Source organism: Aptenodytes patagonicus, chromosome Z (assembly GCF_965638725.1).
Source record: "Aptenodytes patagonicus chromosome Z, bAptPat1.pri.cur, whole genome shotgun sequence".
In the NCBI taxonomy this organism is placed as follows: Eukaryota; Metazoa; Chordata; class Aves; order Sphenisciformes; family Spheniscidae; genus Aptenodytes; species Aptenodytes patagonicus.
Genome location: NC_134982.1, coordinates 72,410,716 through 72,436,337, shown reverse-complemented (window position 1 = coordinate 72,436,337; position 25,622 = coordinate 72,410,716). Strand labels below are relative to the sequence as shown.

At 40.4% G+C, this 25,622-nt stretch overlaps 1 protein-coding gene across 1 annotated transcript in view; it reads left to right on the top strand.

The window, feature by feature from the left end:
* Positions 1-25,622, top strand: part of ACO1 (aconitase 1) — a 37,938-nt gene that overhangs the window by 8,607 nt on the left and 3,709 nt on the right. The window contains exons 2-18 of the mRNA XM_076361933.1: positions 2,328-2,448; positions 4,204-4,372; positions 7,315-7,452; positions 9,480-9,549; positions 9,658-9,841; positions 12,629-12,768; positions 13,793-13,964; positions 14,438-14,538; positions 15,587-15,703; positions 16,973-17,132; positions 20,444-20,579; positions 21,094-21,178; positions 21,461-21,617; positions 22,181-22,305; positions 23,077-23,181; positions 23,856-23,998; positions 25,444-25,591. Coding sequence (XP_076218048.1) covers positions 2,352-2,448; positions 4,204-4,372; positions 7,315-7,452; positions 9,480-9,549; positions 9,658-9,841; positions 12,629-12,768; positions 13,793-13,964; positions 14,438-14,538; positions 15,587-15,703; positions 16,973-17,132; positions 20,444-20,579; positions 21,094-21,178; positions 21,461-21,617; positions 22,181-22,305; positions 23,077-23,181; positions 23,856-23,998; positions 25,444-25,591 — 2,247 coding nt within the window. The 5' untranslated portion in view covers positions 2,328-2,351. The remainder of the gene's footprint in view (positions 1-2,327; positions 2,449-4,203; positions 4,373-7,314; positions 7,453-9,479; positions 9,550-9,657; positions 9,842-12,628; positions 12,769-13,792; positions 13,965-14,437; positions 14,539-15,586; positions 15,704-16,972; positions 17,133-20,443; positions 20,580-21,093; positions 21,179-21,460; positions 21,618-22,180; positions 22,306-23,076; positions 23,182-23,855; positions 23,999-25,443; positions 25,592-25,622) is intronic.

Genomic DNA, 25,622 nt, shown 5'->3' with positions numbered 1-25,622 from the left:
ATATGACTGAGGCTTCTCTCTCTGTGAAATTGCTACAGCAATGCTGCAAGTTGGTATTTTTTCTACATACTTTACCTCTTTGTGGGGTATTCTAAATGGCTTACAAGGTTGTAACAGAGTTGTTCATATCAGTGTGACCAGGCAGGTGAATAGAACGTGTGTTTAGGCCTTGGTCACCCCACAGTTTGGCATATTTGTGTTACTCACTGATGAAAGCAAGTTTGTACTGAAGTATCTCATACTGTGAACTAAAAAAGTGGTGTTCGGGGAAGAGGGTGATGTCTGGCAAAGAAATGGTAACAAGTAAACAATGTGTTATAGCATCTTGAATTGCTGCTATGGTTTGCCAAGACGCTGACTCGGATGGGAAATGTTATAGCTGCAATTTATACTTAAGTGAGAATATGTGAACTGAGTACAGTGGACTCATTATGGTCATATCAAAATAATGATCTGCTTTATCTGTCAGGGGATATCCCAGCGTTTTCTGTCTTCAGCTACCCTTGGACTTTCCCATGAGAAGTGGATATGCATAAAATAAAGGTCTCAGCTTGGAAGGCAGACAATAAAGCTCATCAGGAGCATAGCTGGCAAGGGGAGGAAGGAAGCAGTTTATTTTGATCATGCTCAATCATAGAAGCACAGAGTTTGCTTAGAAGAGGAATAGCTGAGTAGTTCATGCTGTTTAAGGAAGATGACATCTAAAAATTGATGGGCTTGTGTGCAGGATGGGTATCTGCAAAGCTAGGAAGAAGAATTTCAGAAAATAACTTGTAGATGGGAATGTGAGACGTGATATGTTTGGAGCGGGGTGGTGGTGTTTGCAGTCTGTTCATTTGCCTACCTTTCTGCCTTCCCTGGGCATTCAGCTTTTTATCTAGAAACTTCCATTGTTTTGTTGGACAGAATTCTGGAAATTTTCGTTTCTTTTACAGTATCTTGCTGCTTTACACCCTGGACCTTCCTTTGTCACCATTTGTGCTATCTCTCCATCTCAATCTAACCTCTAACTTGGTTGTTGCCTTCAAAATACATGAAATGTGATTTGTGCTGGAATACTTTAAAAACCCTCCATAAATGTATTCCATATAATAATATTCCCTGAACAGTCAATGAGACTGACAGGTGAGATAAATTAATTCACTCTTTGGCCTTGCATTAACTGTTTTTAACAAATACTGGACTTTGTACATCCCTTTGCACCAAACAGTCTCCAAGGCCTGTCAAAGGATGTGCATCTCATACCTTGCTGTTGGTTTTTTTTTGTTTGAAAAACTGGGGCAAGGGAAGATAGTGTTACTTGAATGAAGACAGGAACAGTGCTGTGGGAAAACAACAACAGATCTGGAAATCAGGCCTGTGATTATCTCTCTTCTAAAAAAATTTTAATCGTGACTGGGAATGCTGCCAGGCACTGGAATAGAATTGTCCTTACTGTTAAATCACTAGCTTGCTCCTTGGCATGTGTTGGCCTAAGCCAGTGCTCCCAAAAGAGCCCTGGTCAGAAGTCAGGTCTTAAGAGTGTCCTAGGAACTGTTCCATTAGGCAGTTTGCATGCAGTTAATCTTTTCTGGAGATTGAGAGATGTTTCTAGAGTGAATTTAGGCCCCTCTATGCTAATTGGCCTTGATATTGGGAATATCTCGGGGAACTTTAACTTGTATAAGTGAACCCTAAAAGTCCTAGGTCCCAGTGGAATGCTCTATCCAGTAAACCATTAGGATAGCCACAAAAAAGAAAAGATCTCAAACTAAAATGATGTTTATGATAAAGTCTACTTTAATTTTTTTTTTAAAGCGACCCTAACAAATCTTTCTGAAATCAGGAGGGTTCCTTGCGTCTCTGATAGTCAGGGTTTGTAATCTTAGTCTGTAACACTTTCTGGCTCAAATAAAACTATCATATTTTCTGTTTTAGTTGAATTGTTTTTAATTTTGGATGCAAATGCCTGTCTTTAGCTTTAGACCAATGTCACTTAAGAAATGGGACCATGTTGTCGTGGTGGTTCATGGATCACAGAGGCACAAAGCGCTGTCTAGAAGCAGCGTAAAGAAGAATAATGCAGACATTGAACTTCCTTTGTAAACCACGTGGTGTATCCATATTTTTCACAAAGCTCTTATCTTCCCGCAGACCTTTTATCTCTGAGGACATGTTACAAGTAGATTTGTAAGGGAAAGGGCATGACTAACACAGACTGTGCAGTACCTTTTTGTCTGGTACAGGCCTTGTATGTGGGATAGATACATTGTGGGACTGTGGGACATGTACTTTGTATGCGGGACAGATATCGTGAAAATGGCTTTGATTTTTCTTTTGTGTTTTAGGGACACTAAGGGTCTTGAATAACCATGAGCAACCCTTTTGTACGGATTGTGGAGCCACTGGACCCTAAACAGCCTCTGAAGAAGTTCTTTAATCTGAGCAAATTGGAAGATGTGAGATATGGTACGTTGACAACATAAGGAAAGCATTTCGTTAACATTGATGAACAGAACCTGAAGAGTCCAATTGCAACATTGGATGGTATTTGGTCTCTGGAGAGAACTATGAATTCAAAAGATGGTTCTTGAAAACAAAATCTTAGCAAAATTTTAATACTGGAAATGTAGAAATACTGGCAAGATCACAGTATTATTTTCTCAGCATGCTGTGCACTCAGCAGTCTTGTTTTTCTTGAGCGGTTGAGGAGGACTAGGCAAAACTAAGAGCATAAGTTTTCTCATACACTGCTGTGCTACTGTGAAAGGCTGGAAAGGACCTAACACTGGTATGACTGAATCATCCAGAAAGATTGTTCAGCTTTAAAAAGAGTAGTGGCTAGAAAACCCTTTCTGAGGAGGCTTTTTCTTTAGTTCCTCTGACACCTCCTGAATGTACTTAGGCATCTTCCATGTGGCACTGGTAAAAATCTTACAATCCATGCCACTGGCTTAGAAAGTGATTATCTATAGCTTAGAGCTGTGTTTGGGTATTTTTCCTCTTTCAAAAAGGAAACAGGTGATTAAGGAGAATGCAGGAAGCAAGAGGAGGAACATTTTCTCTGAACGTCAGCAATGCATGTCCATTGCAGGCTCAGATAGTGTGTAAATGAGAAATCAATTTATGTTGGCTTTGGTGTGTGAAAAGCAGAGATGAGTCTTAAGAAATAGACAAATACATGTATGGTATTACCAGTTGATCCATTCTAGGATTCCGAGAGTGATGAGCTCCAGATTCTTTAAAGACAAAAGGATGCAATTCTCACTATCCAGCAGAAATATGGAATAACTTAGCAACAGAATGGGGCGGGGGGGGGGGGGGGATGGGGGGAAGATTTAAAAAAAAAAACCGAAACAACAATGAAAAACCCAACAAAAAACAACCAGAAACCTCCAAATGATTCTGAATGACTGTGTCCTGAATAATAGTTGGGGGTTTTTTATGATAGCAGTAATGAAATCTCACTGTGATTAAGTGACTTTTGTGTCTTAGGGGCCCTGTGTAGAAAGTTGGGACAAACTTGTCAAGAGATTTTTGAATGTAAATATTCTGAGAAGAAATCAAACAGCTATTATTACAGTGGACCAGGAGAGGAAGCACAAAGTAACTTTTATTTTTTTTCTTCACACCCATTGCTTGTAGTAAAGCTGTCAGGACTGCTCTAATAATATTTTGTGTCACCTTCTATAAGTATTTCTATCTTGAAGTAAAAGAAGATTAGCAGATGCACAGTCTTACTGCCGTTCAGTTTCATTCTTCATCTCTGGAGAAGAAGAGACTGTCTAGACCACTAAAGCTATGCTTTCAAACATGTCAGGTAGAAAATTATATTTTTCTAGCGCATTTATATGGCTGTGTTCAGTGGCAAGAGTGAGGGGAAACTGCAGAGAAACAAGGCAAGTACAGCATGTTTTCATAGTAGTATTGCTGTGCAGGATGGAAGAGCTGTGGAAAAGAGTCCTTTCAGCAAAGATGTCTACTGTCTCACAGGGACTGAGATAATAAATCTACTCAAAGAATTGAGTGGAACAGGTCAGTTAGCAGTGACCTCCTGACAAAGCTGGAGGCTAGAAAAGGGTGTCTGATAATTTGGGATAAAGCCTTGTGAGAATATGGGGACAGCACTCGAGGACCCATCTGCCCCAGCTGTGGAACTCTGCACTTGCTGACATACGCCCTAAGGTAAAAACTGAATTTGTTTCTTGCCTCTTACCCATGCAGCACACCTGCCATTTTCTATTCGAGTCCTACTGGAAGCAGCGATCCGTAACTGTGATGAGTTCCTAGTGAAGAAGGGAGATGTTGAGAATATTCTCAACTGGAAAGTGGTGCAACACAAGAATGTTGAAGTGCCATTTAAGCCTGCAAGAGTTATTCTGCAAGACTTCACGTAAGTCTGATGCTCTGCAAAGCTAGGAAGAGGGGGTCTTGAAAGTGCAGCAATGCTCAGCTTGGGGTGGACGGGCAAGCTCAGGGAACGAATAGCAGTGAAATGTTTGGAAAGACCTTTTCCAGCTTTCCTGGATGTCATGCTACAGACAACACTTGGAAAGGCAAATACTCATGATAAAAACATTAAATGAAGTGCTTCTGGGATGGAGAGATAAATATCTTTATGAAACTCTTCAAAACAGAGGGGAGGAAAATGGGATGGATAAATTGCATCCAAATGAGGGAATTCAGAGTTTAGAGGTTTTGTTGTTGTTTGGGGGTGGGGTCTCTTCCCCCCCCCGCCATGGACTCTTGCTTTAAATTTTCTACCCTTTTCAATTCTCATTTATAACCCACATCATTATTTTCTCTTCCGAGTCATTATTATTCCAAATACATTTTTAAAGACTTCTCTGCTATTGAAAAAATGAATGTCTGCTTTTTCCTAGAAATGCGAATTGAGATTCCTACCTAATGGACTCTGAAAACTGGGCCTTGTTATTGCAGTGTGGTTAGTCCCTGTGTGTCAGCATGTAATAGTCCCTGGTAGATGTGGAAAGTCAATTTTCAGGTGGAACAGTACAGCATTTGACTTGCAAGTCCACTGTCCTTGTACCTTTGTCCTCTACCTTTGTCAGAGAGTTTAGTTCATCCGTGGTAAACCCCATGCTGCTAAGCTGTGAGTTGGTTTTATTTCTCAGAACAGTAAAGTGTCTTAGCTGTCATACCTTCTGTTTCGCATTTTCCCAAAGGTTGGCCAGGTGCTACGGACCCAGTACAGCTCAACTTCTAAAGACATTAGGAAAAATTGGCAAAGCCTCAATTGAAAAAAGTCCTGATTTCCTAGCTATTTTTTGCCTGCTGGCTGTTGTTAACATTTAAAAAAGCTGGCGCACAGAGGAAGCCAAGCTTTGAAGCAAATGTTGTTCCTTTTGTTACTGCACTTCTTTATTGCCCCCTACTCTCCTGCTGGGTTTTAAAAATTTGCCTATAAGTTTGCAGAGCAGCTGCATTCATGAAAAATGAGCTCTTGAACAGGCTCCTGAGTGGGATCTTTTGAAAAAGGCAGCTTTGGCAACTTTCCAGAAACCATACAACAGTTACATTCATGTGTCCTGGATTAGAATTACTGAATTTCCTAGATCTGATCATTCTGTAATTATCCTGAGTTCTTCTAAGGCTGTAGATGGATGTTGTGTCTGTTCCTTTTCAATTGTATAACATTTGTAAGCTGGCAAAATAACTCTTCCACTCCCTTCCTCCCACCCCTACCCTCCCCCAAATCCATCTAGGTAGTAAGATAGCATTTGCTATTTTCCTTGGAATATGCTTATCCTGGGACAACAACTGCTTCAAACTGCTGAACAACATCAGTTAATTGTGTCAAGGTTAGATAATGTGGACCCTTTTTTCTGTTTGTTTTTGTAAACGCTCAGGATTTTCAAGGTAAAATTCTGTAGGAATTACAAAGCCTTTTCTCTACTTCTTGCATTGTTTCTGATATATTTTAAAATCGTAATACCTTCCTTATAATCAGAGTTGAAAACATAAACTCTCACTGTTTTGGGCTGCTCTTGCAGAAACTTCATGTTCTCAGTGGGTTACTGAATGATGCCAGATCCTTACAAGCACATCATAGACAGTTCTTTTTGTCTCAGCAGCCAGCAAAATCAGATAGGCTGGTATGCAAGAGAGTTTCCCAAACTGATTGAAAAATGTCATGGTAGTACATATTTCTGTAGAAGCTGAGAATATATGTGCTGAGAAGCACCAGAAGCTTTGTGAAAATAAATATGGAAACGTGTATGAGCTACTAGCTAAGACGGGCGTTGAAGTGCCAGAACTTCTGGTTGCTACTCCTTGTTTGCTTATGACTAAACTTGGGTTGGAAGTGGAAGATGGACGAAAGGCTCTCATGTGCATTACTTTGACCCTCTGTGTAGTTTACCTACCTCACTTAGGAAGGAAGGCTTAATTTAGGAATTTAAAAATTGTTTTGGATGAATGAGACATACAAACATAGAGAAAAAGGCCTGTTAACTTTTTTCTGAGTCACTTGGAGTTCAAGGGCTTGCAGGATTGTCACGAGATATGTGAGAAGGCAGAAATGTGAGTGTTGGCCCATAACCTGAAAACGTGCTGTTTGAATGTCATTTGTGAAGGTCTTTTGTCGGTGGTAAGTACAAGAATTTGGTAGTAAAGATGAAAGGTATTTCTGCCTTTTGTGTTTGTCCAGTGATCTGCCAGGGCAGTTAAATCCACTTCTGAAAATAGTTGTTCTGCAAAGGTGTTTTGTGGTCATGTCCTTTGTAATTTAAGAAATCTGATCCCTGCTCTGCCAGTTTCACTTGAAGTGTGGAAGGTACCAAACAGCCCTAATTATGGAGAAGATTCTCCTGTGCTTTGCAAAACTTGGAAGAGATGACCCTTGCCTTAAAATCAGCTAAATAAACATAGCAAAGAATCAAAGAAAGGACATTGTTGTTTTCCCTCTCCCCCCTTCTTTTTTAAACAGATTGGGGAGGAAAGAGAGGAGCAGAGCAAAAGAAGAGAAACCGCTTCAAGGTCCCAAAGGAATGCTGACTAGGACTAAGTTTCCAGATTCCCAGCCAAGCATGTTAAACTGCTTCTGTTACTTCATGAATTTTGGTTTTAGCTTTTCATTCTTACAGTGCTCAGGTTATAGATACAGTTCTGTCCCTTCTGCTCTTCCGACTTTGTCTTCCCAAGGGTACTGTCTCTGCCATAGAGTAATGATCCCAAGACTCAGGGTAAGGCTGCAGTTTGCTTTGTATGGGACAGTAGGTGGGTGTTCTGCATCTCAGGATCTCGGTTGTGTTTGTTTTGTTGTTGGTTTTTTTTCCGAATTGTTTCACCTTGCCTATTTCTCTTCTGTTTTAGTGGGGTACCTGCTGTGGTTGACTTCGCTGCAATGCGTGATGCTGTGAAGAAACTCGGTGGGGACCCTGAAAAAATCAATCCTATCTGTCCTGCTGATCTAGTGATAGATCACTCCATTCAGGTTGATTTTAACAGGCGGTAAGGATACAAAATAACTCTTTACTTTTTAATGGTAGTAAGGAAGCTGGATCCAGTTACTGATAATAAAGGTAGTTCCATTGGTGATATTCTTAGCATTTGGACTATAACATCCTAGACTCTAAGAAGTGTTTAAGCTAGACTGTTGTATCAGTTGCTGTGAATTAGATGGGGGAATTTTGTTTTTTCTGCGGTGCATCTCTCAGAAGCACAAGCCTGGACTAAATGTTAATAGAAACAGGCTCAGTCCAGACCTGTGGTGGTCATAATTTTCCATAATAATACTACATTATTATTAGTTGCTCAGAAATAGCTTTTTTCCACATGCACTTTTTTTGACCCCGTAGGGCTTTTTGGAAAGGACAAGCGAGAATGTGTCCTTTCTTCCTTATTTATATAAGAATAGACCTGAGTTGTCCTAGCCCAGCTCTGAGGAACTGTTTGCTAGTTCAGTGCCTCCACGCAGAAGAGCACAAGACGCTGATTAATATAGCCCCTACAAGTACAGGAAAGAAACTTAATGCTATTCAATCCTCAGCATACGTCAAAGAGACGAGCGCTCACTAGACCCACAATGAAATACAAGATCTCTGCACAGGGGTCCTTCTACCCTCCGTGGTATCTAAACATGGGCATACTGAACTACTCTTCCAAACAGATCCTGCAATTACATGTTTCTCGGTGGTTTCCTTCCATCTTCCAAACTCCTGAAGTTTTTTGGTCTGCAGTTCCCATGCCTGCTAAAATGCTCTGTGTATTTATTGTCCTCTATAGGAGATAGTTTTGAAGCAGGCCACTTAAGGTATAGCACTGCAAAGAAGAAAATTCCTAGAAGGTGGAAATTAAAGAACAAAAAGAGCACTTTCTCAGTGCCAATATTTAGAGGCTTCTTTAGAATAAAAATACTGAACTTCTGAGCAGAAATGTATTGCAAAGCGTGCTTCATAGAAGAATGTTGCCAGACAGTTTTCAAATACAACTTTTATCCTACTCTTTAACTGTAGACTAGTAAGGATACAAATTCTCACTGATGCCATTTTATAGTTGGCAGAGGAGAAAAAGGGCCAAAAAATTGACTTATGTAACTGTCGAAAATCAACTCCCTTTAACTTTTTTTCTAGAGATGCTGTATCTATTCTTAACATAACACTAAGGAGTTTAGAAACAGATGCAAAATTAGAAATAATGACCTAAAGACTGATCTCTGGGTGTTCTAGCACTAATCTATTAAACTGGAAGCCTAACCTTTTTTCTTTTTAATTTGCATCACATCATTTTTTAAGATCTTTGTGAAACAGTTTATTTCTTTGTGAACAAGATACGATTTAATCTTTACCATAGAACAAAATAAACTATTATGATTCTTTTTCTGTATTATTTTAATAACATCCGGTTTATGTTGTCAGTAGCATCCAGGGCTTCATTTAGATAATTTTTTGCTAATAATTACTTTGGTCAAAGCCTTATTTTATTTCTGTTAGGCTCATATACATACAGAGAGAACATTGGCCAGCCCTACGCTTCAGTTCTTTGAAACTCTTCAGGCCTAAGTTAGGCAGCTGATTCAAGTGAAAAGTTTGTTAGCCCTGTCTGCTTTGAAACGCAGGGACTTCAGGCAGCACTATATCATCGTGATAACCTCTTTTTAACTGAAGTTGCAGGGCAATTGTGTTCCAGTTCCCTTTACCGCTTTGCTGATTGCTTCTGATTTAGGTGTTGGAAACTTCACATTGCTCTAACATGTAGTGTAGCTTTTCCCAAGCTACAGGTTTTAGGCCTGCCATATAATATGCAGATTAGCACTCACATTTGAACCAGACTTCAGGTATTATCTCTTAAGATTTCTTAAATCCTTTTCATTGGTTGCCTGCAGTTCACAGCTGTAGTGAGATTAAAAAGATAAGATTGATCAGCATTAACATTAGCTAATAACTCTTCTCTTCTTTCAACCTTTGGGTATATCTGACCAGACATAAATTTCAGGTGGATACTTTTGGTTCTGACAGCTGGATTATTTTCACTTGCAGATCAGACAGCTTACAAAAAAATCAGGACCTGGAATTTGAAAGGAACAAAGAACGGTTTGAATTCTTAAAGGTACTGAAAAAGTTAATCCTATTTGCATGGAGAAAAGTGTAATGAACAAAAGTTCTTCCGGTGCTCATGTGCATTGATAATTTTTGACTCCAATTCCTTCCGTTTCAGTGGGGCTCTCGGGCTTTTAAAAACATGAGGATTATTCCACCAGGCTCTGGGATCATCCACCAAGTGAACTTGGAGTACTTGGCAAGAGTGGTGATGGATCAGGATGGCTACTACTATCCAGACAGTGTGGTGGGCACTGACTCGCATACCACCATGATAGATGGCTTGGGAGTGCTTGGCTGGGGTATGTGCAGTAGCGTATCGTGCATGGTCTGTTGGCTGACTAAGCTGTGTTTCAGACTCCAGTGAGTTGACCCTGACTGGCAGGTTAGCCCCCACCCAGACACTCATTCACTCCTCCTGCCAGCAGGATGGGGGAGGAGAATCGGAAGGGCAAGTGCAAGAAAAAACTCATGGGTCGAGATAAAGAAAGTTAATAAGCAAAGGGCGGGGGGAGGAAATGAAAGCAAGTGATGCAAAGACAATCAGTCACTGCCTCCTACCAGCACACCAAAAGCCCAGCCAGTCCCTGGGCAATGGCTACTTTGGAAAAATCCCCCCCACCCCTACCTCCCAGTTTTAATGCTGAGCATGATGTTATATGGCATGGAATATCTCTGTTCAGTTCAGGTCAGCTGTCCTGGCTGTGTCCCCTCCCAGTGTCTTGCCCACCCCAGCTTACTTGCTGAGGGGCAGAGTGAGAAACAGAAAAGACCTTGACACTGTGTAAGCACTGCTCAGCAATAGCTGAAACAGTGGTGTGTTATCAGCCGTGGTTTGGTCACAAATCTAAAACACGACACTATATGGGCTGCTCTAAAGAAAAGTTACCTCCGTGCCAGCCAGACACAGTACACAGACTAACCCCCAATTCAAGGAACCTGGTAAGGTCTCTTACAGTTATTTAAGACTTTGTGACTAAGCTCCCTGTTCTGATAACAGCCTCAGATGATTTCTGGTGCATGTGGTGTTGCTTTTTTTTCCTTTTATATGTTTTCTATTCTGCATTTAAATCACAAGGAAGCAGGCAAGGAAAATATTAAATAAGACTTCTGGAAGCATCTTAGTCATTTAGGAAGGCAAGGGAGTTGAAGCATCACTGAACATCCATTTGTTTCTTAGTCACTTAGCTACTTTCGAAGTGTTGCCTTATCAAAAAGTACTGCAAATGCTCTGTTAGGTTGAAGATGCTGAAAGTTGAATCTGAGTGAGTTAATATGGCCAGAGAGGCCACTGTGAAAAACAGCACTATGAAGTATGTTCTAATACCAGTAGTCTGCAGAATACTTGTTACAGAAATAAATACCAATAATTCCTTTTTTGCTTGTAGTGGCAAACTGCAGTGTTTAAATTATTGACTAAATAAGTAGGTATGAAATGAAAGTATTTGCAATAATCCCACACATGGTAGCAAAAACTTCAGTTGAGCATTTTATCTTCCTGTGATATGGTGATAGGAACCCTATTGAAATAGATACAAAAATACAGAAGACATTGTGTTTTTAAACAGCATTTGCTAGTTGTTCACAAAGATGCTTGTCAAATTCTGAGTACCGCATGTGATAGAAGTAGGACGTTGTGGTTTTTCTATCCCACCTATACTACTGTAGCAATATTGGTCAATTGAGACTTTCTATCAAGGGTGGAAGAATTCCTGCTGGCTTGGAATACAAATGTAGACAAGTTCACTTTGTTTAAAACCATGACATCTTTGGGATAAGAGATGTCTCTCTTACTCTGTATTTGGTTGCACCTTACACATGGAGCCGTCATTTAGGTGATGTCGCAACATCAGTAGCTGCTTGGAAGAGTGCATCTGTAAACTTAACCTCATTCTTGTCCAGAATTTGAAAAGTATGGCTGGGCATAGCCCATACCATACATGCTCAAAGTGCACACTCTTGGATCCAGCATTTCTTGCTAGTGGCTGGTAATGCTGAACTTGCTTCATGCCTGTCTGTGGTAGCCCGTCAGTCATGTCAACTAACTTTACTGTTTAAAAATGATTCAACACTTAGTGAAAGGAGTCACATGATTGGATCTGCCACAGAAATATCTTTTTAATTAACATAGGTATATCATTTTGCATAAAATAAATTGGAAATTATTTTTCAGAACTATTATTATTAGATTAAGTGGGGAAAAGGATAGGAGTAGTGGTTTGGCATACGTAAGCAACTATTACAGGCAATTTGTTCTAGCTCAATATTAATTAAGCTAAACAAAAGGCAGAAGGAGGTTTGAAAGTGGAAGGTAAACATGAGAGGGACTTTCTACTGGCAAAAAGTTATAAAACTGCTGCCTAATGCCAAATTGCTAGTAAACATCATGGGTTTTTTTGATTGCATATTACTATGACATCTTGATACTTTACCGTATTAAATTAGCAAAATGAAGTAGTCACTTGAATTGCATTCCTCTAATACTGAGGGTGTGCTTACACAAAGGTTCCCACCTGCACAGGCCCAAGCACTGTTGAAACTTGACAGACGTAAGGAAGGTATTTCTGCCTTAACAATTAGCTTTTCTGTTAGTATTCTTTAGCACAGTCTATACTCTTGAGTCTGATAATCTTTCCTTCCTTCAAAATAACTTTCAAGGTTTTTTTTGGTGACTGATAGTCATGGTCGTATATATTTCACTCACAGCACACCATGTTCAATGCCATGTCAGTTGTTCTTTGTTTATGCATTGGATGTTTAAGTCATTAAATAAAACTTTTACATCTGTTACTGTAAAAGCCAAGCATCCTCAGAGTAAGTTACTTAGATTTACCTAATATCCTATCTAATGGCTGAGGAGCAAGGATGAAAGTATGAAACGGAAAGAAATTAAAAAGCTCAACCTTGCAGAAACTGAAGCAAGATGAGGAGTGCCTCTTAGCAGAAGGCTAAGCCCTCTGGCTGTCTGCCTTCTCTCCCCTTTCACACCTTAAATCAAGTAATCATCAGTCAATTGTACTTCATGGGTTTATCTTTGACATGTTACTATCTCTGTGAATAGTCAGATTGTATACTCCTGTTGCATACAGGTGTTGGTGGCATTGAAGCAGAAGCAGTGATGTTGGGCCAGCCGATCAGCATGGTGCTTCCTGAGGTGGTTGGCTATAAGCTGCTAGGAAACCCTCATCCACTGGTAACATCCACTGACATTGTGCTCACCATTACCAAGGTAATGAGCATGTCTGCTGTTTTGCCATTACTGCTGGAAGCTATGCATGTTCTGTAGAACAGAGCCACTGTACTGCATGCTTAGGAGCCCTGTGTGTGCTTCCAGGTAGTCATTTGGACTTTTTTTAAGCTTTATCGCTCTGTGTGGATTGGAATCAGATGCCCAAGGACAACTGCAAATTTGCTAGGCAAATCTGTTTCCCAGAAGCCAGACAAAATAGAACAGAGAGCTGATATCTCATGGCCTGTTCAATCCTCATGTGCAGACCTGTTTTGGAATAACAGTGCTTGTAAAAGGATCTTGTTTCTCTACTGCCTCAAAAGAAACACGATGACTTTCTTTTTTGACGTCCCCACTTAAAATAAGGCAATGTAAAACCTGAAAACAGACAGTAAGTGCTGCAGTCTGATTTCTTTGATCTGCAGGTGTTTGGCTCACGTCATATGTTCATAATATGTTTATTCCCTGTGTGGATTGTGACTGAATTAAGAGTATTACTGGGTCAGTATTAATGTTGTTGGAGGTCAGAAATCTGGTACACGTGTTCATCATGGGATGCTGTCTCTAGAAAGAACCTCCAAATGGGGAAAGCCAATGGTTTTTTATGAGTTCATCCAGACATTGTGTGTGTTCAGTTGTTTACAGTTTGATTTGTGTACTTGTGCAGTTCGTTCTTCCTGTTTCCCCATCTTCCTGGGTTTGCTGGCTAAAGACCCCGCACTGTTCTCCTCTCCTTAGAAAGTCATGTTGAGAAAAATACAGTTGTTCTAAGATAGACTCTAGCTTAAATGAGAGGAAGAACAAGTTTAGAAGGAATAAATCCCTGTTGTGTACATTATTATTGAAACTTCTACATCTCTGTATGTTCATCTTTGTGATTTAGTTTACCAAAACTTTCTGATTTCAAATGGCTATAGAAACCTTCAAAAAAGGTTTCCCTGAAGTTGAAAGCTGGATTTCATAACATACACGCTCGGGTCATTTGACACCTAGCAATGACACAGGCACTGTATTTTTATAACAGCACCTTCGCCAAGTTGGAGTCGTGGGTAAATTCGTGGAGTTTTTTGGTCCTGGTGTAGCCCAGCTGTCAATTGCTGACCGAGCCACCATTGCCAATATGTGTCCAGAGTACGGAGCAACAGCTGCCTATTTCCCAGTGGATGATATTAGCATTGGGTACCTGATACAAACTGGTGAGTGTAAGAAGAGACCACGAGTTAAAAGTGTAATTGAAAGCAAGGACTCCAGGTCTGTATGGTGTAGTCAGCAACGGGGTTGAATCAGGTGAAGCCTTCTGAGCTTGAGTGATTTTTTTTTTTATCCATACTTGCTTATTCAGGCTGTTTCTTGCTCCTAGGGTCCATGTTTAGGAAGAGCCAAGTTTTAGGCTGTTTCACAGCTAACTGCCTGCTTAGCCCTGCCTGAACCTAGCTTGTCCAGATGACAGAAGCAGGAACCTAAGTTTTTGTTCTGCAAAAGCCACTAAGTCTGCTCAATCGCTTTGTTTCTAGTGAGTCTCTAACATTTGTGCTGAAAGGGTCTTGTAGTGCAATGTACTGTGTGAACAGTGAAATAGCCTGTTACGCATTTTTTTCTTCTTCTGTCACATAGTAGTTCCTCAGTTTCATTTGCATTTTGTTTTTGCTGTATCTGGCTTTCACCTTAGGCCGTGATAAAGAGAAAGTTATGTGCACAAAAAAGTATCTTGAGGCTGTGGGAATGCTAAGAGATTTCAAGAACTCCTCTCAGGATCCGGACTTCACACAGGTTAGAAACTACTCTGTCTTCTGGCTCCTTGCTTTATGCCCTGCCCTATTGTAATGTGAAAATTGTCTGTTTTTCACAGAAACTAAGAAATAGTCAAGGGACTCCTTATCCTTTGGCTTGGTCCACACAGCTGTCTTAACTTAGGGCCCAGGGGAATGAGTCAGCTGGCTCTCCAGGTGTGAAAACTTGGGCATAGATATAGATCGGCTCTCAGTTGAGCTCTAGCTGATGCAGATTCTGCAATTTGATCCATGTAGTTTTGAGAAGTCCAGTGCAGACTCAAACACAGCTATGAAGATAGTGTGGATGTTGTCTGTGTAAGCCTTGTCGCGGTTTTACCCTTCTTCTGTTCAGCAACTTATTTCACTATGTGAATCAGGACACTTGGAAGCTCTGTGTGGTAAGCACAGACAGCACAAGCTGTTTTCTATGCAAGAAAATCAAGATCTTACTCTGTGTCCAGGAAACTCAAGAATATTCCTGGTTTTCCCTACAGTAAGAATTTATCTTGTAACTTACGTTCAGGTTTGCATGTTTATTCAAAAACCTTAGTAAATGTGGAAAGATGCAGCACACTATAAAACCAAAGTTGAAACGTGGGTGAGGAATAGGAAAATATGATAATAGCTGTTTCATAATAGACTGAACGTTTTCCCCAAGGCCAAGATGAATAGTCTGCTTTGGTTTATACCAGTACCACGATTTCTTCACATCATTGTTTTCTGAAGAGGATCCTGCTGCTAGCATGTGAAAGGACATAATTCTCAAAATCATCTGTATTGTGTGACTAAAGCATCTAAACATTGGGTTTTCAATAACTGGGGTACTTTTGAGAGGCATACCTGGGAGCTGGCAGGGTCTAAAAGTAGAACTGTTCCTTTTCTTCTGATGTTTCCCTTCTCATATGTCTTTGATAATTTCTGCAAACAAACGTAAAGATGTGTAGACTTAGCCTTGGTTCAACAGCATAGGTAAGCATATCTGTGGCTTAACTGGCTTCAACTTGTCATGCAGTGCTGAACAACTCTCTGTTCCTCTTACTGAATAGGTGGTTGAGTTGGATCTCCATACTGTTGTGCCTTGCTGCAGTGGACCTAAAAGACCTCAGGACAAAGTTGCTGTGTCAGATATGAAGAAGGACTTTGAGACTTGTCTGGGAGCCAAGGTAGGGACTAGGAACATTTGGGCATACAAACTAATGCATACTTCTAAAAGTTCTCTAGTGTTCAGGAACTATATTCTGGGGTTAACTTTTGTGTTGTTTGTTTGCCTATTGAAAAGTAAACGAGGATGTTTTGAATGCAGTTTAGCAGATGACATCAACAATGGGTAGTTTAAAATTGGGGTGATGCTCCTCTCTCATGAAGGTGTTCATGTCCTATTGAAGTAGTAGTTCTTTCTGATTTTAGATCAGTCTTAGGCCTAACATGGTTTCGACATACACTAGGGATTTCTGAACTAGCCACGATGGGTGTTGTTAGTGAAGTGGACCAAGTAGCTACTGCACTGAGCTCTGTGCTAACTACTGAGCTCTTCAGCTTTCCAAGCAGGTTATGCCCTGAGCTCCACAATGTAGTTTTGCATTCAGTATTGAATCTATTCAGCAGATCAGAACTGCATGTGTCTCTGTGACTCTTTGACGTTGGTGGTAAAGACAGAAAAAAAAGACTTCTTTCTACATCATCCAGTCAAAAATGGTCGTTGAAAGAAGAGCAAGATTTTAATTTGAATTAATATGCCCAGACCCTTAAGTTTCCAAAATCAGTCTGAATCCTTACCTTATATAATAACTGCCCTTGTTAAAGGCAGTACAGAACTCTAGTGATGTAAATCAAGAAACTAAAACTACAGCAGTTCCCAATAATTCTTGTTTTGTAACATGTTCCAAATTCCATTAAATGACTTTATGCGTTCAGATTTCTAAGTGTAATTTTTCATGGTGTGAACAGTGCCTTCTAACTCTTTTGTTTTTTTACAACTGTCAGGCTTTTGCCTCTCAAGTCAGCTCTTAGTATAAATTTGAGCTGTTTGATATTCATGGCTTAAATATCTTACGCGTTACAAGTAAAATCTCAGGACTAGATTGTGTAACAAGACTATATGAGGTCAGGAATCTGGAGCATATGGGAGCAAGAAACATCTGAGCAATCTGAAGTAGTATGTATTCATGCAGGAAGAAGACACAAATACATTTTGCTGCAAAGGCTGCCTCTTTTACTAGTCAACAGAGAATAGGATAGACCCCAGAAAAATAATTTTTGTCTGCCACTTTGACTGACCAGAGATGCAAGCCTTCACCACCAGACCTAAAAATGCAAGCATGGATGTGACTGGCAGACACTTCTCATTCATGAAATTTCCAGTGCATACTAATTTCCAGTCAAAATACTTATATTAACCACATCCTTTTGATTCTTACTTTCTCCTCTTACAGCAAGGATTCAAGGGATTCCAAATTGCCCCAGACCGACACACCAGCATAGTCAAATTTAATTTTGAGGGCTGTGACTTCGAGCTTGCTCATGGTTCAGTAGTGATTGCTGCCATTACAAGCTGTACAAACACCAGTAACCCCTCAGTTATGTTGGGAGCCGGTAAGTTTATTTGCTTAATGTGCAGTAGTTTCTCTATGGCTCTGGCTGTGTGTCCTAAAGACAAATACAACACTGATGTAATTCTACATGCACAGTGCTGTTTTTGTCATTTGGAATGCTAAAACTGAGCTTAGTCCCTAAGGGTAGCAGAAGGAATTCTGGAAATGGTAGTTAGAAACGTGGGTTGAAGAAAATATATTTTTCCTGCACTGTCTTCTCTACAGGGCAAGCTGGAACTGAATTAACCAGCACCTATGACTCTTGTTCAAATGCACAGAAGCTGTTACATAGAGCTGAGAAGAGGCTATCAAAAGTCAGAGCCACAAGAAGAGGGACAGTGAAGAATGCTTTATGCGTTTAAGTCTGAAGGTGCTCTGATCTGGCAGCAGAGCACAAAACACACAGTTAGCTAGAGGCGTATCGAGTTGTTAAAGCAAGAGTCTGAGGGCACGTGGGGGGTGAGTAGAGGAGGAAAATTGTGTTCTCAGGGCTTGCCATCTTTCAGAGCCTTGTCATTTACATCCTAACTGCATCGAAGAAGTGGTCGGAGGTGGGCTTTGTATCCCCCACTTTCTTGCTTATCACCATTCAAGTACTATGAAACAGTCTGAGTTGGTTGTGTTAAATTTCAGGTCAGGAGGTTGTTCATTTTTAACCTGGCTAGTCTGGGCAGAAAATTTCTCATTCCAAATGTGTGCTTCTGGCAACAAAATATGAATGAAGAGAGTGAGCTCAAAGGGTTCAGTCTATACTAGCCCAGTTCAGTCCTCTTTCCCAGGTGCTTCGCTATATGCTCACATATTTCTTTCTCTCCGCAAACATATACATAGACATTGTCTGTCACTGTAAGATTATCACTGCATTAGGGCTTCCTAGTCTGTCAGACTGTTTGTAGGATGCAGGCTTATTTTCTACAAAGGTTGGAAGGGATGTGCAATGGGCAATGCAAGAGCCCTTGATCAGAGAGGATTACTTACTAGTTGAAGTCACGTACGTTATTTGTCTCCTTTGTTCCTGTGTGGTGCTGGAAAGATCTTGGCTTGTGGGCAGCTTCTGACAACAATCACTTCATGTTTAGTTTGCTGATGTAGTATTTGTCACCTGTTCTTGTGCTAGCATCTTTCTTTGGATACTCTACAGTACCAGCAGCTCATCCCCTTCCCAGGCGCAAAAGGTCTTTGTCCCCATTGCTAGGAATGAAAAGTCCATCATAAACCAGGATGTGGGGTGGAAAGGGAAGCAGAGGAGAGACCTGCTCTGTTTCTTACCCCTTTGAGAGGAATAGAATTGAGTAAAGTCTCCCAACTCACTTGCCCTTGACAGGACAGCCAAATCAGCATACTTCTTTCCTCAGGTCCCTCCTGATCATGATCACAGAAATAGAGCTGTGTTTCTTTCTTCCAAGGATGAAGAAGTAGATTTCCTCCAGGCAGACTATCTTTGCTCTGTCCTATTCCCTTAGTTCTAGGTGGATGTATCCCTCAGTTGTGCCACTTGCTTAGGATTTAGTTTCCTCAAGTGTTTGGCTCTCAGTCATGTTTGGCATGCATTTTTAACTCTGTCTGTGGCAGTGGGCATGCTGATCTTTCAGCCTGCTTGGCTTTATAGCTCTATGGGTTTAAGGTGTAGAATGCTCTGCAGATATAAGTAAAGTTGGTACTTTGAATGCATTTACTGCTTCTTAATGCACAGCAGCCTGAAGAATGTAGTCCTAAGGATCTCAACACATGCACTCAGATCTAGTGGGTACTCTTACCTTTGCTGCCTTTCCGTACAGTGGCGCTTATGCTTTGACCTCAACAAGGAGAGAAAAAGTAATTCTGTCAGTCTCCGTTAACTGTTTGTACACTACAGTGTTGAGAACCTTGGAGATAGCCACAAGAAACATGGTAATTTGGCTTTCAGAGTAGGGTTTGAAATGGAAGTAAATAAAACATACAGTGCTCCTACTCTAAGTAACCAAGCTAAAAGAAATCCGAAATCCGAATAGTTGTTTCAAACTACCACTGCATATCCTGCGCACCAAATGATATGCAGGGACTGTGTGTCCATGGGGATAGTGAGTGTATGCTGTAGTAGCCTTGACAGCCTAATCTGACTTTACAAAGGTGTTGGATTAAGGTTGCTCAAAGCAACTTAAGTTCTGGCATTTCCTTGCCATTTTTTAGAGTTTGACTTTGCGTTCTTTTCAGAACTGGTATTGGCAGGAAAACCAAAGCCAACACTTTCAAACAGGCTGTCAGGCTCTTGGGTCCTAAGATGATAATTTTTTCATGGTCACCTTTTCAGAAGTACCCAGGAGCTCCAGTTTCCACAGCTTCCTCTGGCAGCTAAGAAGCCTCAGCAATTTCAGGAATAGGACTGCTTTTTTAAATTCGTGTATCTACCTTTAGGCCTCCAAATCTATCAGTGTAGGCCTTCTCACACAACACTTAAAAGTAGAGGCTTCCAGGTCATGTCTAACAGAGCTGTCGAACAGCTGGCAAAACCAAACACATTTGATGACGTCTTCCTGTTGGAGATCATGCTGGATCAAAGCAGAGCTGGTGTATATTTTCTTATCTAAGTGGATGTGTGAGAGAGAGAATGAGGCATGGGAATGTGAAGTTTTGCATACTTTGCATAGCTGCTGCTTCTTTTATGTCCATCCTGGGAAAGGGCTGGAGGGGGCTTGTTTTCTGAACATTCATCAATGTATGGACAATTCATTTAAAAGGAAGAAATTCAGGATAAATATGTTTCTGGTAATATATATGCTCCACTAAAACATCTCTATGCATGTTACAAATCCAGGAGTGTTAAAGCAGCACTCCTGCAACAAGCTGTAGCTTGTGAGATAGCTTGTTTGTGACAAGGGCCAGAGTTGGTGCTCTCATAGCCATCTGCTTCTGAGGGCAGCAAGTCATATGTTGGCAGTTGCTTCAGCACTGGCTCACAAGACCACCAGAAGTGGGAAGTTAACAATTCTTCATTGCATTTTTTGAGACACTTGTCTTACGAATAGTGTTCGTTTAACCATCTGAATTTTGAATGTCTATGTGCTGCCCCAGTGTGAGTGCATCTTGTTGAATGCAACTTCCAGCAACTTTCCAGTGGAGCAGAAATTGCAGACTGGACCTACAGTTAAACACAACACTTGAGCTCTAGCTGGTTATTTTGGAATTAGTGCTGTTGCCTCACTGTACCATTTCATTGCTCAAAATGGCGCCTTTTCTGTCTTCCAGTTATTTAATGGTACTTCTGTTAACCTGTTGATCCACCAAACTGTCCCACTTCCAGGAAAAACTGCAACTATCCTTTGCATTTTTCAGGATTGCTTGCTAAGAAAGCTGTTGAAGCTGGTTTGACAGTGAAGCCATACATTAAAACTAGCCTGTCCCCAGGAAGTGGGGTTGTCACTTACTATCTGAGGGAGAGTGGAGTTATGAGTTACCTTTCCCAACTAGGGTAAGAGTGCTTTTCTTACTGTTGTCCTATGACTGCTTAACTAAAAGCATTGACAACAAGCGATGCAATAGAATAACTGTTTCTCTGTACAGTTTAAGATATGGCAGGTACCCTACAGCATGATCCTGAATAAGTTAACGCATTGCTGTTGTGCTGGCTGACTTTGTGCCAATGAGGGAAAAGTCCCATTGCCTGCTGTAGCTTCTTGAAGATTCGTGTTCGTAAGCAGGAAAAATTACTTCTTTTTCAAGAGTAACGGTTTTAAAATAGCATAAATGACTCTATATTGTTGTTCATCTTGCTAGATAACACGTTTCCCAGATCTTCATTCTGTGTGCATGGACAGTCACTGCAATGATAAAAATTGAGCATTCTCAAAAATGCTGTTTTCAGCAGCAATTAATTTGTTAAAACAGTACATCTTCTGAAAGTAACCCTAGCTAACTGCTAAGAGGTTAAACGTTTTGCTCCAAAACAGCTTTTTGTTCACTGATGATTTTTGTGCTCTGTCTAGGTTTGATGTGGTGGGTTATGGCTGTATGACATGTATTGGCAATAGTGGACCCCTACCAGAGTCTGTTGTTGAGGCCATTACACAGGTATGCAGCTTTTCCTGTGCAGCTTATTTAGGTAACCTGTTCTCTGTTGTGTGCTGTTCTGAGCTGTGTTGTACTGTGCACTGATTCTTCTCAGCTGTGTGTGAAGTAAATTCAGTCTATATTCTCTTTTCTGTGGGAAGTGCTTTGGAATTGTTTGGAAGGAGACAGTTCTGTGACTGTCCAGTCATTGATGTTGCAGCACGGTGCAGTACTGCAGACCTGCTGGGCGTGTGGAGTCTGCAAGCACCTCAGCTACCTTCTGTCTCAAACTCTCTCTTGCAGGGAGACCTCGTAGCGGTGGGTGTGTTGTCTGGCAATAGGAATTTCGAAGGGCGTGTCCATCCCAACACCCGTGCTAACTACCTAGCTTCCCCACCACTGGTAATAGCCTATGCAATTGCAGGGACTATCCGGATCGACTTTGAGAAAGAGCCTTTGGGTAAGACAGCGTCAGGATGCTACTTTTCACAGCTTCTAAACTAAACTGGTGGAATTAAGCTCTTCAGAAACATTTGTCCTAGGGACATGCTTCAAATGACTGAGTCCCTGTGGAATACAAAGCATGCAGTTGTTAAGAAACAGAACAACAAGGAGTCTGTATGATGGAGAAAGGGGAAAGCCAAGCCTGACCAGTATTCTCATTCCACAGGGGAATCTTTTTGGTTATACCTGGGTGGCAGTCTCTCAGGAGCAACCTGACCTAGTAGACTTTCTTTGAGCAGGTAGTTCAGTTAGACAGCCCTCAAAGATCCTTTCCAACCTAAATTATTCTATAAATTACTCTGGAAGGCCATTGAAAATCACAAAAGAAGGTGTATGTACAGGCATCATCAAGTCTGTGAGGCCCTCTTCTGTCAGGCCCTTGTAGGCAAAATAAAGCATGTCTTGTGAGTGTTGACAGGGTTCGAAGGAACACATAGCTAAGGGACACCACGATAAACTTTTTCTTTCTTTCTCAATGGAAAATTTATGCAACAAACATAAAAATACCATTTTCTACAGGAATAAATGCTTCAGGGAGGAAGATTTTCCTGAAAGATATCTGGCCAACAAGAAATGAGATTCAGGCTGTTGAGCGCCAGTTTGTTATTCCTGGGATGTTCAAGGAGGTCTACCAAAAAATAGAGGTGAATTAATCCCCTGGGCAGTAGTTTGATTGATGTACTGTGCTATTCTGAAGATGTTAAATAAGCTGGTCTTGATAATGAAACAAACCTTTTCCTTCTATTGTTGTTGCTCCTGTTCCGACAAGTATTCAAATGAGATTTTTTTTAAAATGGCTTCTGGTTAATTAATTGGTTCTTACAGACAGTTGTGTCCTGAAAATTGCTCCTTAATGATTTTTTTTTAACGTAACATATAGATGATGTGTTTTAAACAGTCATCCCAGGCTGTTATTAGAAAGTGAGATATTCCAGCTTCACAGACGTTTGTTTTTTTTCAGCTGACATAAAATTCATTTGCATTACTTAATAACGTTCACATCAGAAAAAAACTTGTACTTGGTAATGTCTTCCTGGAAGCCTTTCTCAGGTATTGAAACAAAATATTCTTAAGTTTTACATGCTAGGAAAGCTTCTTAAGATTACTGATAAATACAGTTGAGAATTATAAAGTGTTATCTGTGTACATAATACAGGGTATTGTCAGAAAACTGGATGAGCAGCTCTTCTTTTGTAATGAAGTGAGGGTTTTCCTAACTCTTGTAATAGATAGAATAATTTAAAAAAAAAAAAAACCCAAACATAATGTATATTGTCATAATAATTTCCCAAAGTGCTTAAGAAATACACAAGGCTTTTGCTGAAATCAAATTTGTAATTTTACCTGGGTTCTGAAGTAATTCCGTTGCTTTTGAAAACTTAGAAATCAATGGGATGTTTTTGTGTGTTTTTCAGACGGTAAACCAATCTTGGAATGCCTTAAATGCTCCTTCAGATAAACTATATACTTGGAATCCCAAGTCAACTTACATCAAGTCTCCACCTTTCTTTGATGGTCTGGTACGTGCATGCTTTCCCTTTGAATCAAGCTAAAGTGTGTAGTGACCTTGACTAACGTTAAAGGTGAAGCAAAGCCACTTCAACAGGCCTGGGAGCATCCATCATAGCCTATTGAGGCCTTGGTTCTCCAATGTTAGAATTACACTATTGTATTCATTTTAATACAAAGGCATGAGTCAATCTGAAAATTGTAAGGATTCCCTGCCACTTCAGGGCTTTTGAAAAGTCTCCTTTTCCTTTTAGGCTGGAATACTTTTAAATAGTCGCAAAGCAAGTGAGGGAAAAGGACAGGAAACAAAACCCACAATTCTGCCTGCTTGCATTTTGCACCAAATACTCCGGTATTCAGATTGCTATTTCAGTACCATTTAAAAGAAAATGCAGATTTCAATGCATGCAGATGACTAGGAATCCTGGATTTTCGTCTGCATTCATGCATGTACCACAGGAAGCCTCAGCTAATTTTTTTGCCTCATCTGTTTTCTTCATGCATGAACTTGATGACAGACAGACAGGACTTCATATTTTGTTCAAGAACATAAACATTTTTAATAGGGTTGGGGTTTTTTCTTGTATAAAAAGGGTAACTTTATTTTGCAATTTGCACTTTTGAGAAAAGTAAAGGAATTCTGTGTCATATTTTAATGATTTTGTTTGTATTTATGATGGTTTAGACTTTGGCTCTTCAGACCCCGAAAACAATAGAAGATGCTTATGTCCTGTTGAGTTTTGGGGATTCTGTGACAACTGACCACATATCTCCAGCTGGGAATATAGCAAGAAATAGTCCTGCAGCCCGTTATTTGACCAGCAGAGGGTAAGCACTACTTCTTGCTCTTGTTATAAATTGGGAAGAGGAAACAAGCCACAACTACTATACCATGTTACAGGCACGCATATCTGCTGTCTGTTCACATACGCTTGTATACCTTGACGGATGCCTGGAGAATATATAAAAGAAGAAAGAAAAGCCTTTCTTTCTCTGCTGTTTCAGCAGCTCTCACCAAGTGTAAGAACTTGCATAGAGTGTGCACGTCTGTGGCACTGGAGAGCTGAAGACCTTTGTGTGGAGAGAGGGGAGGAAGATAACTTTCACGCTAGTTTTTGCAGTAAGTCTATTCATAAATAAGCGAATCAGGATTTGTCTCCCTGTTGAAGCAAAATTATCATGGTCCTTAATGCCAGAAATTGGTTTCATACCCACTTCTTCTAGCATGTGCAACTTTCACAGAGCTAGGCTATCAGGACCTACAGAACATCCAGAAGTTTAGGTTTCAGCACAGCTGCAAAAACTGGCAAAGCTATTGTAGTTTGAGTCCAAACTGCTGTAAAATGTTGATCTTTTTCTATGGCCAACCTGTCAGTTTAGTACTCTGGGTTCAACTTAAGGCAAGACTAGGACTTGCTGAGTTGCCCTACTCAGTCTTCACAGATAATACAATACTTTTATTCTCTGGTTTAGGACTTCTTACAACTTCAGTGGTGTTTTGGGGAACAGCACTGACATAATTAAAAAAAAAAATTTCACTAGACATAATAGTTCTGGAGAGGAAATTGATTAAAACAGTGTGCTCTACTGAAAACTAACTGCTGTGGACTCTTTGGCCCTCTGTTGTCAGTCACTTTGAAATCTAAATAGTCCTACACACATTACAAAACAGATGTTGTGTGTCATAGCTGCTGTTTGGATGTACCCCAGTGCAAACAGTCCAATTTTCTGTCACATTCCAGACCATTTTTTCTTTACTGGTTAGGCTGGAGTGTTCCCTCATTCCCATATCTCTGTTTGCAAATGAACTTTTTCTTCTGTAGCTCTAACTTGCAGCAGGGGCTCTCTCTGCCTTTTAGATGTTTAGCACAGTGGTGTCTCTACCTTTGTTCTAGATGCTATGGTAATGTAAATTACGAGGAGATTTTCAGTAGCCAGCTGTTAAGAAAAGAATTATATTGCATCTTCGGACCTAACATGAACTATATCCTTGCATCACTATCAGATACTGTTTTCTAGGGCAAGGGATGAGAATGCTATGGAAGCTGTTTTCTGTGTCCAAGCTGTAGGCAGACTTCTATTTTTTTTAATATTTTTTTCCTTCAAAAAAATCTTAGAAGTATCAGCTAACTAGATGCTATTGCCATGATGGGAACTATGTACCTATCTGCCTCAGAAACACCAGTTCATTACTTTCTTTTTTTAAGCACAGAGTGCTTCAGTCTAAAAACAACACAGTTTCCTTTTTTCTTTATTTTCTTTTCCCTTAATAGCTTGACTCCTCGAGAGTTCAATTCTTATGGCTCCCGCAGAGGGAATGATGCTGTCATGGCCAGAGGAACATTTGCAAACATTCGCTTGGTGAACAAATTTATTGATAAGCAAGGACCTCAGACTGTCCATTTCCCTTCTGGGGAAACTGTAAGTACACATGCTGCTCTAAACTGAGTCT